The 17,253-nt window shown below is 42.2% G+C and overlaps 1 protein-coding gene across 1 annotated transcript in view; it reads right to left on the minus strand.

The window, feature by feature from the left end:
• AFF3 (ALF transcription elongation factor 3) overlaps positions 1-17,253 on the minus strand; it is a 282,997-nt gene that overhangs the window by 260,270 nt on the left and 5,474 nt on the right. Inside the window, exon 3 of the mRNA XM_075716381.1 lies at positions 15,638-16,441. Within this exon, the coding sequence (XP_075572496.1) occupies positions 15,638-16,441 (804 nt within the window). The remainder of the gene's footprint in view (positions 1-15,637; positions 16,442-17,253) is intronic.

The raw sequence follows: 17,253 nt of genomic DNA on the forward strand, positions 1-17,253 counted from the left end.
GCAATTTAGAAACGCTGTATCTGTATACGTGAATTTTACAAAGACCCTCTGTTAAACCAGAGATTAAACTACTGTTAGGGTGCACGGACACTGGGAAGTTATTTGGGTGACTTCTTTGCTGCAGGGAGCGCTGCAGCTGGCTTGTTAACAGAAGAGGTGGCAGACGTCCCTGGGAATTCCCAGCTGGGCACTGGGATGCATCCCAGCTTGTCTCTGAGGGCAGGCAGTGGCTGCCGCCAGACTTCCCTGCTCAGCCTTCCTCACCACAGAAACCAGTGTGCGTGATTGCCAGCTGATGTAGCCCCTGACCCAGCTCTTGGCGTCCAAAACCAACGAAAGCTCTGAAGCTTGTCATCCCTTTCCTGGTGTTTTATTGGAAATGTTTGTTTTAGTGGAAATAAAACAAGTTGGAGAAAAACTTTAGGTAATTTACCATTTTTCTGATGCCTAAGGGGAAATAATTGCTGCTAATTTACTAGCTGACTTCTGTGAGAGGCAGCAAAGAGAACACCGTCCTAAAAAGTCTTGACAAAAAAATACAGCTTCAAAGAATAAATTCTTGACAAAATGCTTACATTACCAAAAGCCAAGAAGGCAAAGGAAATTCCTCTAGAAAATAGCCTCATGCCAATGTCAAAAGTCATGACAAGCCAGGAATAAAAGAAAATGAGGAGAAAGTAAAAGGAAAAGGCTTAGCTTTGTGTGGTCTCTGGAGGCTGGAGAGGATAATTGTCAACATCTTTATCATCTGGACACAGCTATTTCAACTATGTAAAAAAGAGAGGGCCCAGTGACCCCAGACTGAAATTAGCACAAGGCCATTATGCATGTCCCCATTACTCAGTGGAACTACTTTCCATTTTTATCTTTCACTAACACACTTGGGATTTTTAACACCTTGTGCCTTGAATCTCAGCCAAACGATGCCAGCAGCTGGGAGTCACCGCAGCCTGCATGGCAATGGCACCTGTAGCACTGCCAGCCTCTGCCGACTCACTGTAGGAAGCGAGCTGTCTTCAGTGAGCAATTACAATTTCCAAGTCTGACATTAGCTCTGGAACAATTACATGCTTTGTGCAATGGGTAAATTTTATTTAGGAAAAAAAAAATCAAACCCACACTGCACCTCTTCCCGGCTGGTCTTGCCAAAGTCAAAACAATTCCACCAGGAAAGGGTTGTTCAAGTTCCTGAGCAGGCTGCAGAGCGCTACTGCAATTCTCTTGTCCCATATATGAGGAGAAAACCAAGAAAACACTGTCACAGGGCTGCCAGCTCCATGCCCAGAAAGTCAAAACTAGGCTTGATTACAGAGGGAGGCATCAGTTTGTTCTCACATTCACAGTATGTCATACCAGTGGGGAAAAAAATGGCAATTAGCAAGAGCTCCACATCATTTGCTTTAGCACAGCTTACTCAACACAAATGTCTTCATTTATATCCTCCCCCTGTAAGGCCTCCGGCTCACACTGGTGGTTCTCCTCCCGTCTTACGCTGCACAGCTGCTGCATTTCTTTCCAGCCATCTCACACGTGTGCCCGAGCCATCCAGCCAGATTCCCTCAATGTCCTGCCCTTTCTCTGGGACAGAAGTGTCCTTTCAGCTCCAAAGAGTGTCTTTCATTAAAGGAAACGCAGCAAGTCCTAACTATCTTCTGCCCCTTTGGAGCCCTTTTGTTGGTCTACCTTCTCCAGCAAGCGGAGTACCAGACAAACGTCTCCCATACCAGCTGGGCTGCGCTTTCAGCTTCCCCTTCTCCATCTTCTCCCCCTTGTCTCACTCTTCCTCCAAGTGTGGTCTTTGCCCACCCTATTAAGACTTCCTCCTCCTGAACACCATCAATGGTTTTTCCATTTGGGTACTTCTCTCAGCATTGTCCCTATCTCCTTTCTCCAGGTGCGATAGGTTAATTTAATTTCCAGGTTCCTGTTAACTTTTCCTGTGCCTTTCCAGGGCTGATAGGCTCTATCACAGGATACCTCTCACTGTGCTTGTACAGCACATTGCATAATGAATCCTGGCCTCAAGCTTTTCAAAAACATTATCAGGAAGTTAAGCTTCTTGTCAAACCCAACAGAAAACCATCCCGCTGTACATTTGCTGAAGAATATGTGGGAAAGGAAGAATATGCAGAGGTGACCTGTCCTCACGGCTCTTGGCACCACCCCGCAGTTTCCCTCTGTCTTGTGCATTTAACCCTCAGCTGCCGTCATGCACCTCAAAAGCCTACCTGAATCAAGACAGTCTAATTTTTAATCTGAGCATATCATGGTTTAATCAATAATTTTTTGTGTGTGCCTACTACTTGTTACTTAATCTGGGAAATACAGTTCAGGGGGAAAAAAAAATCCAGCCTGTAAAACCTGTTGGTGTCAAGATAAGCACTTTATTTAATATCCAATTAAATGTGGTCACCGGAGAAATCACAGCTTATGCAACTTTATCAGAAAAAGATTAATCTATTTCAGGCTTAACCCAAAATGTCATAAAAGAACTCATGAATTTAGATAGGAATCCACTTATTATCCAAAGACATTTTCCTATTGAGTAAGAACAGCCTAAATTGCTGCCTATATTTATTCTTGGTTCAATCAAATTTCTGTACTCAGTAGCTGTCATTGATTTTTAGGACAATTATCAAACAAAAATGATGAACAAACTGAAGGAACATTATAGAGTCTTTTTCAACTCCACAGTAATCATTAGAAAATGCACAGCCTGCTCATTGATAATGGTTTAACGGCTCACAGGGTGACATCATCACATTTAAAAGATAGTCACACCTGGAAGGCAGAAGATTTTCTTTTTAAATAGCATTACAATTTGCCATTTTAAAGTTAATTGTATTTTGCTTGGTGTTTCAAACTACACAGGCTGCACTGAAGTTACTTCACTCATATTACGTGATCATGCCCAAAACTGTGATTTTAAAATAGGGAGGCAAATAGTTGAATTTATTTATTTAAATTAAGCAGACTTTCTTGCCTGTCTAGAAACTGATACTCTTCAGTTCATTAGCCGAATTTCCCACAGGGCCTGCAAAGGCGCTTTTCATTTCTGTATTGTTTGATTTGTCTAGTTGATTTATTAAAAAAAAAAAGTATTCTATATTAAAATTGTTGAATAATAACTATTTGGTTTCATCTTTCCACATTAATTATTATATTTAGTAGGATGTGCATTTCACAGATAGTACAGAAAGCTTGTTTTAAAAAAACCCAGCCGAGTAGAAGCAGCAGAGCAGCTGCTAGCTGCTGGGGCGCAGCACTTTTGATTTCTGTCTGCTGGGTCAACCTAAGGCAAAGGGGTCAAGTGCAACGGCTAAAAATCAGTATTAAGCAGTGATGTTTAATGGCCTACTTAAAATGAGTTCAGTGATCCAGCCCCATTCCACTGAGTGCAAAAATACCTATCTATAGTCAGTGCATAAAAGGTATAATTTAAAAAAGCTACAAGAGTATAACTCACACCTGATTACAGCACATTTGCTGAAGTGCATCTCCCCCCCTACGCTGTAAATTATTTTGCGGTGCTCTACAAACACGGAGCTCATTTGCAAAGTTTGGCGTGGATGTCAATTTAGTACAAATTCTGCAAACAATTTGGAGGGTCATTTACGTGGACAGCACCTTCCTGTCACTGAATGAGAAACCTAAGCTTCGAGGAAGAGGTAGTGGTTGTCCATTAGTAGACCAGCCCATGCTCTGAATACACAAAAATCCAGCCGAAGGAAAACAGCAGCTTTACTTTGAGAGCCAAGCTCAGAGACAAGAAGATGGGAGCGGGAAATGCGATCCAGTCCGTTTCAAGAGAAATAAATGAGGCCTGCATTTGGGTCTATTCTAGGGCAGACGAGAACCCAGCCTGGGCACCGCACCCGGGCAGCGAATTGCTGAGAAGGTGGGCATTGCTCCCGTGCTGGGACGCCGCCGACGCCGCTGGCCCCCCGATGCCAGCAGCAGCTCCCGGGGGCGGCGGACCCCGGCGCCAGCCCCTGCCTGGCCCTGGGGCTCGCCTGCAGCGAGCTGCCAGCCCCCCGCGCCTGAGCTCGCTGAGCTACAAAGGCTTCGCGCAGCGGAGCTCCGCCGTGAAGCGGCGGCGGCAGGATTCGCTCCGCCGTGAACCTTCAAAGATTTGTGGCAGGTACTTTTTAGTTGAACTTCCTCTGTGTCAGCTCTTCATCCCGTGCTCTTTATATAGCAGCAATTAGCATATCTGAGAAATCCCCATTCGGCGTGTTTTATGGTCTCTTCTCTGTGTATTGAGATAGTTCTGTAAGTTATGTGCAGGGATATGCCATAATTCCTAATGTACAACTGTCAGGAAATCACTCACATAGATTTATTCACTGAAGAGTTGGTGAGGAAACCAATTCTGAACAGGGAGCTAGAAACTTTAATTACAAGAGAGAAAAAATGACTCAAGCACCTCAGACTGGTCAAGAAGCTCCTTTGATGCTCCAAAGATATGTCCTGAAGTGAATAGATTAACGCAGCATAGCGTTTCTGAATTCAAATGCCACCTTCTGCCACCGATCGTTATTCTGTATTACTATTGCTGACTTTCTTCAAAGTAAAAACGATGTCAAAAAACAACGACAAGTATTACATCTCCATTTCTGGAACAAAACAAAGAAAGATTGAAGAAAAAAAGACCGTCTCCCCTCAAGCAATATCTTCTTGACCAAAGGAAGCTCATACAATGTAAGAAAGAAATATTCATCCCTGTCAAACCCTGATCTTACTACCACTGAATGCAATGGCAAAACTATTAATTTCTAGTGGAGCATGTGCAGTGTTTAACGCAGATGGAAGTGGGAAACCATAAGTGACATTATCACTCAGGAACTGTCTCTGCCTCAAGTGACCTAAATGATAGGAAGAAATACAGTGAGAAACATTAATTCAGAGTTTAGCAAGAAGCCTTTACTTATGCTTCTGTGTTAATTTCCATTTCCAGCGCGAAGTTACGGAAGAATTTCGTGCGCCGCTCTGCTACGTGGCAAGCTGTAGCGCAAACGTCAGAACACTGAACTGGGGGTTCAGTCTCTTCAGTTTTGCTCTCTGCTTTGACACCGACTCACCCTGGCTGTGCTTGCTCTGGGCCTGTGGCCAGCCGTGACCGTGTCCACCCTTAGTCTGGGGACGGGATAAGGTGCACGATCCGGGTGTGCCATCCTGTCCTCTACCCCAGCCTCCCGCATCATGTTCCAGCTGGCCCCTCAGCCCGGACCACCGGCAAATGGGGCCAAGGGGAGCACGCCTGGTCTGTGGCGTAGCTGCTTGGTGGCACCATCGAGAATGGTGTCCCCATGTGTCTGCACCTCGGCTAACTCCTCTGTAACCAGATTTAATATACTCTTTTCAGGGTTGTCATTAATGCTTATGAAGAGCTTTGAAACTCCTGAATAGAAGGGATTAGAGTAGTGAAAGACAGTGGGTTTGGTTTATTGATGAGAACGCAACCGGGTATTATCAGAAGCTATAAACCCTCTGAGCAGGGGGCGGGCAGGGAAAAAGAGACCTGCTGTGTTTCAGAAGACGTCAGCTCTGTGTAGAGGCTGTTCACAGACATTCGGCACATCCTATGGGAGCGTGAGGCTTTGCCTCTTCCACCTCCCACAGAAGCTACGTCTACACCCAAGCCTAACTTTGCGCACATTGCCATCCTGTTTATGGCGGGGGATATCACATCCGTGAAGAAGGTGATGGTCACTGTCTAAATTTTTGTCCTCATGAGAGAGGACAAGCTTCTTCAGACATAACCGCAATCATGCAGTTCGATTCTTTGTTAGGGGTGTCCTCTGGACATGGGTCCATTCCTGTCTGGGAGCGGGAACTGCATGAGAAGGAAGGGTGCTGCCAAAGGCTTCCTCACGGCAGCGAACAGACTGCAGCAAAAAACCAAAGTTCTGGGGCCTGCTCAGCCATCTCTAAGCTACTGAAAGATCTTGTATGCAGACTTTATCATAAATTATGACTGCTGCTTATGCTATTTTTCAAACTGTCCATCTCACATTGCACTTGGTCCTCCCAAGAGGACAAAAATTTAGACTGTGACTAACTCCTCCTTTTTGGTGAGTTTCTCAAAGCATAATTTCATTCTTTTCTCTTTAGGCTCCCACGTAATTCTTTTCTCAGACTCCTCCACTCTTATGGGGCCCAGCTCATTCTTATGTCCTCTCTATGTATGTATGTTTAACTTTTCCTTCATGCTAAACATTTACAAGTTGGTGCAAGACAGACATTCATTATCTGCTTACAGTATTTTTCAAACGCCATTCCGTGTCTTTTTTCTAGACAGCATACTTCTACTCTGGACTGCTACTTCCATGAAATCAGAAATTAACCAGCTAATATGTTTTCTTGTATTGGATGTCTCTGAGATGGTAATTAAAATCAGAGGAGGCCTCTTAGAGAATAATGCATAACTGCCAAATCATGGCCATTCTATATACTTTGTAATGTTGGTTTTGACTGCATTTGTAATCAATAATCTTGCAGCTGTCTTCCCCTTTTCTACTTCAGGTCTGGAAGTTGCAGCCGTCACATAAAGCTGTACCTGCCTCTGCATCTGAATGCAGTTGTACAACTAGCTTTAAATAAATGCAAAATTTGATTAACAATAGATTACACTACTGGTATGTGAATGCTAATAATTTCTAGCATATGCAAGAAAAAAACCCCATCACCTTCAACATCTCATTTCAAAATAGTTACAAAGCAGAGAGAGGGTTTTAAATCCCATCTCTCCTTAAACATGTGTTAGTGATAAAACAAGAAGTACTCTTGGTTTTCCTCTCTTTGTAGCTACACAAGCTTCTCTTACAGCCATTTGCAGTAAATGCAGAGGAATATGAGTAGCAGTTTTTCCTTCTGAGAGAAAATGCTGGATCTCAATATTCCTGACCCTGTGACTCACTGGCCTGAATGCTTTTTGTGTATTTATCTTCTGAATAAAACGTGGTGTAAAGCCACGTCACACCGAGCCTCCATGGCTCAGAGAAACATGCTGGCCGGGAGGGAAGAGAGTGGGGCATGTATGAGGGAATTTGGGAAAGGAAATGTGTATCCTAAACCGTGTAAGCAGCACGTCGGCCTTTCTGGCATGCTCGTCTTAACTCATGAAGTAAAAAAGGTACCATATTTCAGAACATGCGATTGTTATATATAAAATACAATTAAGAAATTTGGAACTACATGAATATGTAATGTACACAATACTTTACAGATGCATTTTTCTCCAGACAGGCCGGTGCCTGCTTCAATTTGGAAGCTATCCATTTTCATACAAAGTTAACCAAGAGTGACAGGAAATCAGACGCCTACGTTATTTATCTTTTCTGAACTTAAAAAAAAAAAAAAAAAGCCTTCTGTTAATTACTTTTCTAGGAAGCTATTTTGTGATACCACAGGGATAGATCTTCCATATTCAGAAGTGCTACGGAAATGACAACTTTACGACGTGCAGGGTGAATAAAGTATGTTACATGCAGATATTTAAGGGTATATTTGTCTTCATTTACTGTAAGTGAATATGTGACCAAAAATAAAGAATTTAACTGCTTCTGGCCTGGCTGGATGCATTTACAACAATTACTGGAGGTCTGACCTCTTTAACCTTATACATCAAGTGGCACATATACATTATTTATTTAGCTGGAATTAACAGTGATCTGTGAAGCTCGCTGTATTTTCCTTTGGTTCTCTCGCTCATCAGTCATAACTGACCCCCCTGAGTATGTTCAGTGGTGACAGTTTCATGTCACTCTGATTCATGAAAGACTGGGGAAACTACAGAACAAAGCAATAAAATATTTTTCATGGATATTTAAAAAAAAAATTTAAAAAACACCCCAAACCCCCTTTACATCCTACATGATCCCTTGCAGATTGCTGTGAAGACAAAGAGTAGACAGAAATGCTCTACCCTGCTATAATTATTGGAAAGGAGAATGTCAGTTGGCATTAATAACTGCTCTGCAGGAGCAACGAGAGCTTGGACTCCACACCTGACTGCACACTGATACAACGCTCTAGTGTTGTGCAATGTAAGGTCTGAGAAGCAGAGTGCATCTAAGTATTTCACTGGTAATCTGAAATCCACAGCAAGCCCACCCTCGTTCTCTGTCCGCACTAACCCTTTATAAGCACTCCTTTGTTTAAGGAGCCACGAAGCAGATGGGGAGGAGATGCTCAGACGAAACCTCGCGCTGAGGACAACTTCTTGTGCTTGCAGGAGCGCCGTGCCGCAGCGCACAGCTTCTGCAGCCACATTCAAAAAAGGACCGCTTTCTCCAACTGCTGAATACCCTTACAGGCCTGGGAGCAATCCATGTTAATGGGGCCAAAGGTGGAAAAGTGATAGCAACGCCATGCATCTTCTGAGGCACATTTCACAAAGGAGGTCTATTAGACTACTTTGTTTCTGGTAGGGAGGCTTTTTATTACATCCAGTTATCATTATCATAAGCACAACAATGGATTCAAAAAAATCAGACAAAATGTGCAATTAAAAACTGGTTTTTGTAGTTCTAGAAATCTTATTTCCTTCATCAATAACTTTAGTGCTTACCAAAAGGAACTGAAGAAGCAATTATACAGGGTTGTGGACATTTTTATGCATGTACTTTTGTATGAACTCCAGAGCTGATTCATAAACCAAACCATCCGCTCAGGGCAGGGGCAAGAAGAACATGCTTTTCTCACAATGAACTATATTCTTACGTCCATTGAGCTCTCCTTATCCCAACAGTGGTTACTTTTCCAACTTTTGAGAAGATGGAAAGATCAGTTTCATCAAAGGCAGGATCTGACTTATGAGAGACCCCAATGAACTGCTCAAAATATTTTTTTCAATAATTAGAAAAAAACAACCTCAGGGAAAACTTGCAAAAAGGCAGGTGCATACATTAAGGAATTCCCTTGACAATCATAAGTTTACATCCACTTTCAAGAGATTTTTCTCTGATGATAGTCATCCTACCAGTGAAAAACAATGAGGAAAAACAAGTGATTCACCATAGCAACAAACGCACGGCACATATCATATGGTAATCAGTCCATACAGAAAACTTTAGGCTCTATGTAAATAAATTCTTTATTTTCAAAAACCTATAGATAAGTTTAGGTAGTGCTTTCCCAGAAAAAGATTTTGATATTTAATTCAAAAGGGAAAAGAGACTTGTTTCACTGAGGGTAGAAACAGTAAAACTAGGGCGCTCTAAAAGTCAAGTAAAGGTGTCTAAACAGTATTTTCCTTCTACAAGACCTGCCATGCAAGAATAACCGGAGAGATCAGGCCCACTGTGTTCAATGAAACTGCCCGCACACACAGTGGCTGTGTGCCTCGGCAACTGCCGATCGCGAGAAAGGCAGAGGCCTGTGTGACAATTTGAAAACTATACTGAAAATCCATCTTTGCGCATTGTGGTCTCTGCTGTGTTTGTTAAGAGCGTTTCAAACACCACTCTGTCTATTTAATACACTCTTTCTTTGCAGTCCTAGTCTGTTGAACTCTCCTACATAAAAACAGGCAGTAATGCGCAGCCCTCCCACAGACACACTCGAAGGTCCTGAATAACCCACGACTAGCAGGGATCTTTGCACCACACTGCTCTCGTTGTCCAGTTCTTCCTGTTTAACGTGGGAAAACATCCTTTATTTGTGGGGAAGGTCAGTGGTACCATTACAGGGATGAATTGAGCTGTGTCTTCTTGTAAATGCAGCTTGCTAACTTGTTCCCATGAACATCTGGGGAAGAAAACATCTACAACTGGCTCATACTTACAGTACTCACAGTACTCAAGTGCTGTGATTGCTAACTGGCATCTCGAGCACCACAATTCCTCAATGAAGTTGATAAATTGTAGAGGAATATCAACACACTTAATTCTGTGCTTATGTCTCCAGCTTCTTTTGGGCACATCCTAGAACGGTGCCGGAAGAAGTCTGGACCTTTTTGCTAATGCATTCAATCTCTCCCTCCCTTTTTATCTAAAAGCATCTTCAACTGTGCTTCTATTCTCATTTCTGCCTTTCTGGGACAGAACTGAACACCCTGGGAAGCAGAGAAGGAAAACCTGGATTCAGCTCTTAGTCCTGCAGCAGTTTAACACGCTCCGTTGCAGCAAGGAGAAGGTAGCGTCATGCCTCTGAGGAAAAGCACTTACTCAAATCTCCTCTAAACGCTTTGCCTTCCTCGTGAGACACTGTCTCCCCTCTACTTCCCTGTAGATCCAGATATGCGGAATTCCCAGGGGAAGCATGCACTGATCGTGACCATCTTCCCAATTTAGTCTACACTGGGGCTTCTCCTGTCAAATGAGATGTAGCTGCACTTGTTTTTTCACACATGAACTTCCACCTTCAGTTTTAAACTGGAACGGAACTACTTATTACATGTGCTATGCACCAAAGCTCTCCTTAAAAGAGTCTGGTTTTGAACAAATTACTGACTTTAAGTCCGTATTTGGGAGGGTTTTTACAGAGGGAGGAAAGAATGGGAGGAAAGAGTTGTGGGGTTTTTTTTCTTTCCATTAATATATGGGGATAGAACTGATGATAGGTGAAAAAAAGATTGCAGATTTAAAGAACACTTGCTAGCGTGTGTGCCAGATGCTGATAGCTATATATAGCCACTCGAACGAAAATGACTGCAGAGAGTATCTGATCCAGGCAAATAGGAATTTGCCTGAGTAAGATCAGGGCAAAAGTGGAAAAAAAAAATTCAACATTTAATCTATTGTGCATTACTTCTGCTGCTGCAGAAGTTGTGTTAAGTACTCTGTGAAGTGGAATAAGAACATGTCCTCATGATGACCTTATCTACATTTCACACAAATGTGTTCCCAAATTTAACAGAACCAAATCTATCCTTTTTACCATTAGACTGCTAGTCATTCTTGAATACAACCTCGATTTCCTTGCTCCATAACCCTTAGAGAAGTAAGCAAAGGACAATGGATAAGGCTTCTTCAATGTAATAAAAAAAGCAGCATACAGCCTATAAGATGAAATTCAGAAACAGAACTCAGATTTGAAGAACATGATTTGCCATCTTAGGTTTTTCTTATTGTCTCACTGAACAAAATTTTAGCAAAGAGAGGCACTTGATTTTCCTGCCTCTTTTCCTCTATACCCTGTTACCAAATTTCTCTTCCCTTCTATCCAATACAGTGGGTTTTTACCTACAGCAATATTATTTCTAAGTAGTTCAAAATGTGAAATAGCAGTACTTGAGATGACAAGCTATCATTTCTACAGAGCAGTATGATAATTTTGGAAGGACCAGGAAGTTGGGGATGGATTCTAATTAACACTGATGAACCTGGCTACTAAAGATTAAATTCCCAAATGAGTAACTGCTACCTTTCTACACACAGGTCTACCCAAGTTATTCTCATTAAAACAATTTAAAAAAAATTATAAGCTTCAGTCTGTGTCAAGATATTGAAGGCTTTCCAAAACTGATTAAAAATATTAAATGAGGTATTGAACTACATTAAAAATCAACCTTTTTCATGTATTGAAAAGTAATGGTCTATAATTTGTATTCAAGTGATTTTATTTCCAGTGAATAATAATTGTACTGCAGCCAACTTTGTGCCCTGTTTCTCTGAAAATCCCGAGGGATGTACAGAAGAGGATTTTGTATCCTGCTGAAGACACACACACACTTTGCGTGACATTGCTTCTTATTCTTCAGTTCTTACAGGGAGGCTTAACTGTGTTTCATTATGTGTTTATTTTTCCACTGATGGTTCCTTCAAACTGGTAAACACAAATGAAAGTGCCTAAGTATTAGATATACTGATAGACTCTGGAAAGTACTACAAGCTAAATGCAAGTGCATGGAAACAGAGGACTCAACCTGAATGCATTAGTAAGTGGACTCGCAAATCAGGAGATTTATAACAATATATTCTTGTTTCCTGGTTTTCTCTGTGGAACTTTAAGTTGCGTATAGTCACGTGATGTTCAAAATAAAACTGAAACGTCACACAGAAGTGCTCATCGCTTCATGTGCCCCAGCTCTGCAGGACTTGGGGAAACAGTCATTTCTCACCATTCACTTCTCTACTTGGTCAGGTGAGGCAGCTTTTCCGCTGCCCCCTGCCTCCCAATTTTTCCTCCTTTGAGTCTCATGTTTTATCTCACACCTACACCCTGCTCTCACATCTTGCTTCCCCTATTTGCACCTTTTTCCCTTACAGCCTCCTGGAGTTCAGTTTGCAGTTCAGTTAAGCAGCTGTAGAACTTGTGTAGGCCAAGTTGAAAAGTATAGGCTTTGGACCACGGTATCACTATGAACACATTTTAAGAGCTGAAAGTAGAAAAAAAAAGTGTAATGACAAAATTAGGCCTGCAGACAGAAATTGAAGGCTGTAAAAGTGGTCCAGAGGGTGGTGATCAGTGGCATAAAGTCCTCCTGCAGGCCAGTCACTAGTGGTGTACCCCCACAGCCAATACTGGGGCCAATACTGTTTAACATCTTCATTAATGACCTGGATGATGGGGCAGAGAGCACCCTCAGCAAGTTTGGAGATGATACAAAGCTGGAAGGAGTGGCTGATACACCAGAGGGTCATGCTGCCTTCCAGAGGGACCTCGACAGGCTGGAGAAATGGGCTGGCAGGAACTTCAGGAAGTTCAGCAAAGGGAAAGGTAAACTCCTGAACAGGGGGAGGAATAACCCCAGCACCAGTACAGGCTGGGGGCTGACTGGCTGGACATGAGCTCTTCAGGGAAGGACCTGGGGGTCCTGGTGGACAACAAGTTGACCTTGAGCCAGCGACACCTCACAATGCTGCCTACACTAAACCCCAAAGCACGCTAACTGCCCTACCTAGCCCATCTCAGCCACACACCTTTTATTTTAGCAGACATAAAGCTTCATTCCACCACCTCCACTCCAGATACCCTACCCCAAGCTCTCTGCTCCTCTCCTGCTTCCCATATTCTCCTGGCTGCTCTTAGGCAGCTTTCTGCCACTCTCATTTCTGTTTCCATATAGCTTCCCAGACACTGTTGTTGCCTACTTGTCAGCCTGCTTTCCCTCACGATCATCCTATATGGCACCTCTACTCTTCCCATGGCCACTAGGGATACAAGGTCTTTCCTGGCCATCACCTACCTTTAGCCCCACCCTGAACAAGAGATGCCTCATTTTGCTTGCAAAAATGTGCTGAGAGCTGCTTAAAACTTTGGTCCCTAATAGGGGACAGTGAACATTTGATGCAAAGGAGAAGTTTTATGAGTTTGAAAGCAGAAATTTAAAAAATGCATGGAAATTCTTACAAAACTGTACTAAGAGACATATGATACAAATAACAAGAATGGAAAAACATTTTGAAATAAAAAGAAGTATGATTGAAAATTAAAGGGAGGGTGGATTAGGCAACACTGACTGAAAAAAATTTCAGTCTTGGTCAATATTTCTCCCTGTAGCAATACCAGCGGGTTACCAATTTCATCTTGTGCCACTTGGGATGGAAAATGTTAGAACAAAGGAAACGTCAGGATAAAGCAAAAAAAGCTGGGCACTTTTATCACCAGGACTCTCAGCCCTCCAACGTGAGATCTAAACATTTTCTTTCATTAGCTCCAGTTTCAAACCCCAACACCTATAGTACCTACTATTTTTCTTCTGAGTAATTTGTCCGTCATTTTTTATAATTGCTTAGCTCTTTTTTAACCTGCCAGACAATGTTTTTTGTCCACCCCCTTCAACTTCAGTTACATGTTTATATTAGGTTATCAAATACTGTTTCATTAATACTGCATCCCATAAAATCTGTGAGAAGTTGGTGAACACTTTAGTAGCTACCCTGCAGTCCACTCTCTCCTACCATAGCCTACATTGCCATCAGTACCTAAGCAAGTTAGTTTAAAGCAATCTCAAACACGTCTACATGTCTAGAAACTGCAGTATAAATTTACCCTTATGCATTGGCATGGATTACATACAACAAATGAAAGCTTTCTTTCCTGAGGTAGGCAAATTTGGAATGCAAATGGTAAAACCTGAATTTCAGACAAACAAATGATTGCCTATCAAAACTCCTTTCCAAACTAGTCCTTAGAGTATTGCATACATGTAAAGGGGGAAAATTTGAAAGATCCAGACAATTGCCAAAGGCATCTTTAATTCTAACAATACTTTCCACTTGCAGATAGAAGCACAAGTCTGAAAGAGGTAATAATAGCTAAATGGATATTAGTATCTGCCATTACCTGATCTATCTGCACAATTACAGCAGTTTGTGCATGCTAAATTTGCTTATCAAATCTGGCTTAAGAGCCTAAAACAACCCGCTTTCAGGAACAACATATCACCTACGTGTTGTTTGGAACTGATGGAACTTTAACTTAGAGAAAAGCCACATGGGTATAATGCCTAAAAGAGCTGAGAGAAGTAATTGCTTCCAGAGAGATTTCTTTCCCAAACCGAACCAAAGGGGGAATACAACAGTCAACTCCATTTCTGAAAAACAGGCATTAAGAGGCCAGAGAACTCCACCAAAAATCAGATTTTTCCTCTCCTTTAACAATGCCAGAAAAAAAATGTTAAGACTAAAAACATCTCAAGACACACCACAGTTGTCAAATACGAGTAAACAATCATTGTCTCTGCTCTGAGAAAGTCACAGTGATTCAGCCAAATAGAGTTGTTTAGTCCTATAAATATTATAAATTGTTTAAGTCATGGGAGCTCTACCAATTTGCACAAGAGGATGATGTGGCCATCTTTGTAGTGGCATACAGGCCTCTGAATACACCCCAGAAAAAAAAAAAAAATCACCTTTTATTCTGCCAAAACCAACCGTTTCCTCCCCGTCAAAAAAGATCAAACAGAAAATCACAGACTGTATAAGTGATAAAAAAGGTGTCCTACTGGCATAAATGGAATGTGAAATAAATGAACATAAAATAAGTCCAAGCAGAAATCTTTCCTATCTACTGCTGATAACAGAAATGTTGTCTACAAGCTTTTTCAGACATGCTCTCATACTTGTAGCATGGCTGGGTTTCTACAGATGGTGATTCTTTAGAAAGCAAACCTCAGTCTTCTCAGAAATTGGTTTGAAACAGAAACAGATACTATGATCTAAAAGGAGAGTCTCATTGCTGTATTCTCATCTATTCCACAAATTTCATATTGTTTAAGTAATTTATTTAGATTGCAAAACTACTTTTGCCTCATTAAGGATAGCAGAACTACTTCTGATCCCAAGCACTTCCTTTAATCATTGCCAAAGAGAAAGAAGTCAACGAAATACGAACAGTTAGAAGTAATACACCCGCCTAGGGGAAATAAATAAATAAATAAATGAATAAATCCACACTTTATATTTGGACACTCAGGGGAAAAAAATCAGCGAAATAATATATACTACTAGAAAATGTGCCATTTTAGGAAGTGTTATGGTCCCGAAGACAGTGAGCATTTCACTGTTGAGATATCTTTACATTACTGTGAGGCTGCTATTTGCAATATACTATGTCAATGTTAAAAAAAAAAATTCAACATGCAAATGAATATGTTAAAAATGTGTAAAGAGACAGATTCAATTTGCAGTTCTAAGGTATCATTCATCCATCCAAGGGGGTACGTCACAAAAAGCATAAAAACACTTACCTCTTCCTGCTTAGGAATGCTGAACTTGGCTATCTTTGACTTGGTCCTGGCAGAATCAGGCTTGTTAGAAGGCACTCCCCTATACGACTTGGTCGTCTCTGCTGGTAACTTCAGCTTTGGAGACTCATCAGGAGCCTGGTCTTGACCGTCCATTGGCCTTACATAAGCTGTTGGTTTCTGCTGAACCAGACTGGGCTTCGAAGCAAGAGAGGGCGGGAAGTTTTGGACGCAGTGCCCGCCACCATGCTTTGGTGGCCTCTCTTGCGCTTGAGCTCCTCCTTCCGAGCTACAATTGAGCTTTGCTGGCTGCTGCACTCTGTTGACGCTGTCTCCTAGCGTGGCCCTCAGTGAGCTTTGCTGGGCAGTGTTGGAGGAGGAGGAAGAGGAGGTGGGACTCGATGCATAGCGTTTTAGTTTCTCCAGACTGGATTTTTGGTTCGCCAGTTTGAAGTCACCCTTGTGTGACTCCAGCGACCGGTGCCCGTGCTTGCTCGCTCTCTGCTGGCCATCCGAAGCGGCATTGTGCCCAGCCTTCTGCCAACCCATCGTAGCGCTTTTGCCCTGCTGGGCAGAGAGGGCTGCTGGTGTGGAAGAAGTAGTGCTGGAAATGGGAGGAGGAGGTGGCAGTCTCGAGTCTGCAATAAGATGTTCATCGGGCTTGGGGAGCAACGTTTGAGGAACCCCAGGTTTTGGAACCCCAACAAGGTGGCTCTGGTTTGATCGGTCAGTTAACAAGTCTTTCATTTCATCGTAGTTTCCCAGCGTATTCTGGATGCGATTTGAGAGCTCATCCCCCTTGTTAGTCTGCAAAACAAAAATGGGTGTTCTGCAACAGTCAATGTAAGAAAAACAAAATTCCCTGCATGCTTCTGCTGAAATCCTTACTGAAGTAGCACTGCCTTATTCAGCAGTGGTGTTGAGGGATGAAATCGAAAATCCTTATTGTCTCTGAAGACACTTGTCAACATCTTAAATCTACCCTGAACTGGAAAAGCTATAAAGGGCCTTAGAGTATATAAAAAAAGAAATCTATCACTGGTATCATGCTGTAGTTAAAGTATATTACCTGGAAACTAGAAAATTTATTATTGCAACTACACAGAATGGTTTGGATTAAATCTGACCATGATAAAACTTTTCCTATAGCCCAGTGCAAGCTCTCCTTCAGCCATGAATGGAAACACTGCATTCCCAATTTCCTTCTCTGCCTGCCTAAGTTTTCACATGGCATCTGGGAAGCCACACAACATCCAGTGTAAGCACTGAATGAACTCACCAGTCTAAGCCAACCAAATACTCTGAGGTGACTTGAAGACAGCTCGTGGGACAATGGGAAAACTACAGATGATTATGTCCCTACTTTGAAAATACTCTGACAGGATGCTTGCTCCAGGGTACTCTCCTCTTTAAAAAAAAAAGGCGAACAGAACCCCTCAAATTCTTCGCATTGCTCAGTGCTTGCTGTGTGCAGCAGGGGGAACACAGCCACCCTCTCTCCCCTTTAAGATTAATCCTTGTATTTAAAATCATCCATTTACTTCCTCACTGAAAAGGCAGAAGCTCCACAAAGAAATAAAACAAGCAAATAAAACATACTGGAAAAGACTGAAAACTCT

This window comes from Pelecanus crispus, chromosome 1 (genome assembly GCF_030463565.1).
Source record: "Pelecanus crispus isolate bPelCri1 chromosome 1, bPelCri1.pri, whole genome shotgun sequence".
Lineage (NCBI taxonomy): Eukaryota > Metazoa > Chordata > Aves > Pelecaniformes > Pelecanidae > Pelecanus > Pelecanus crispus.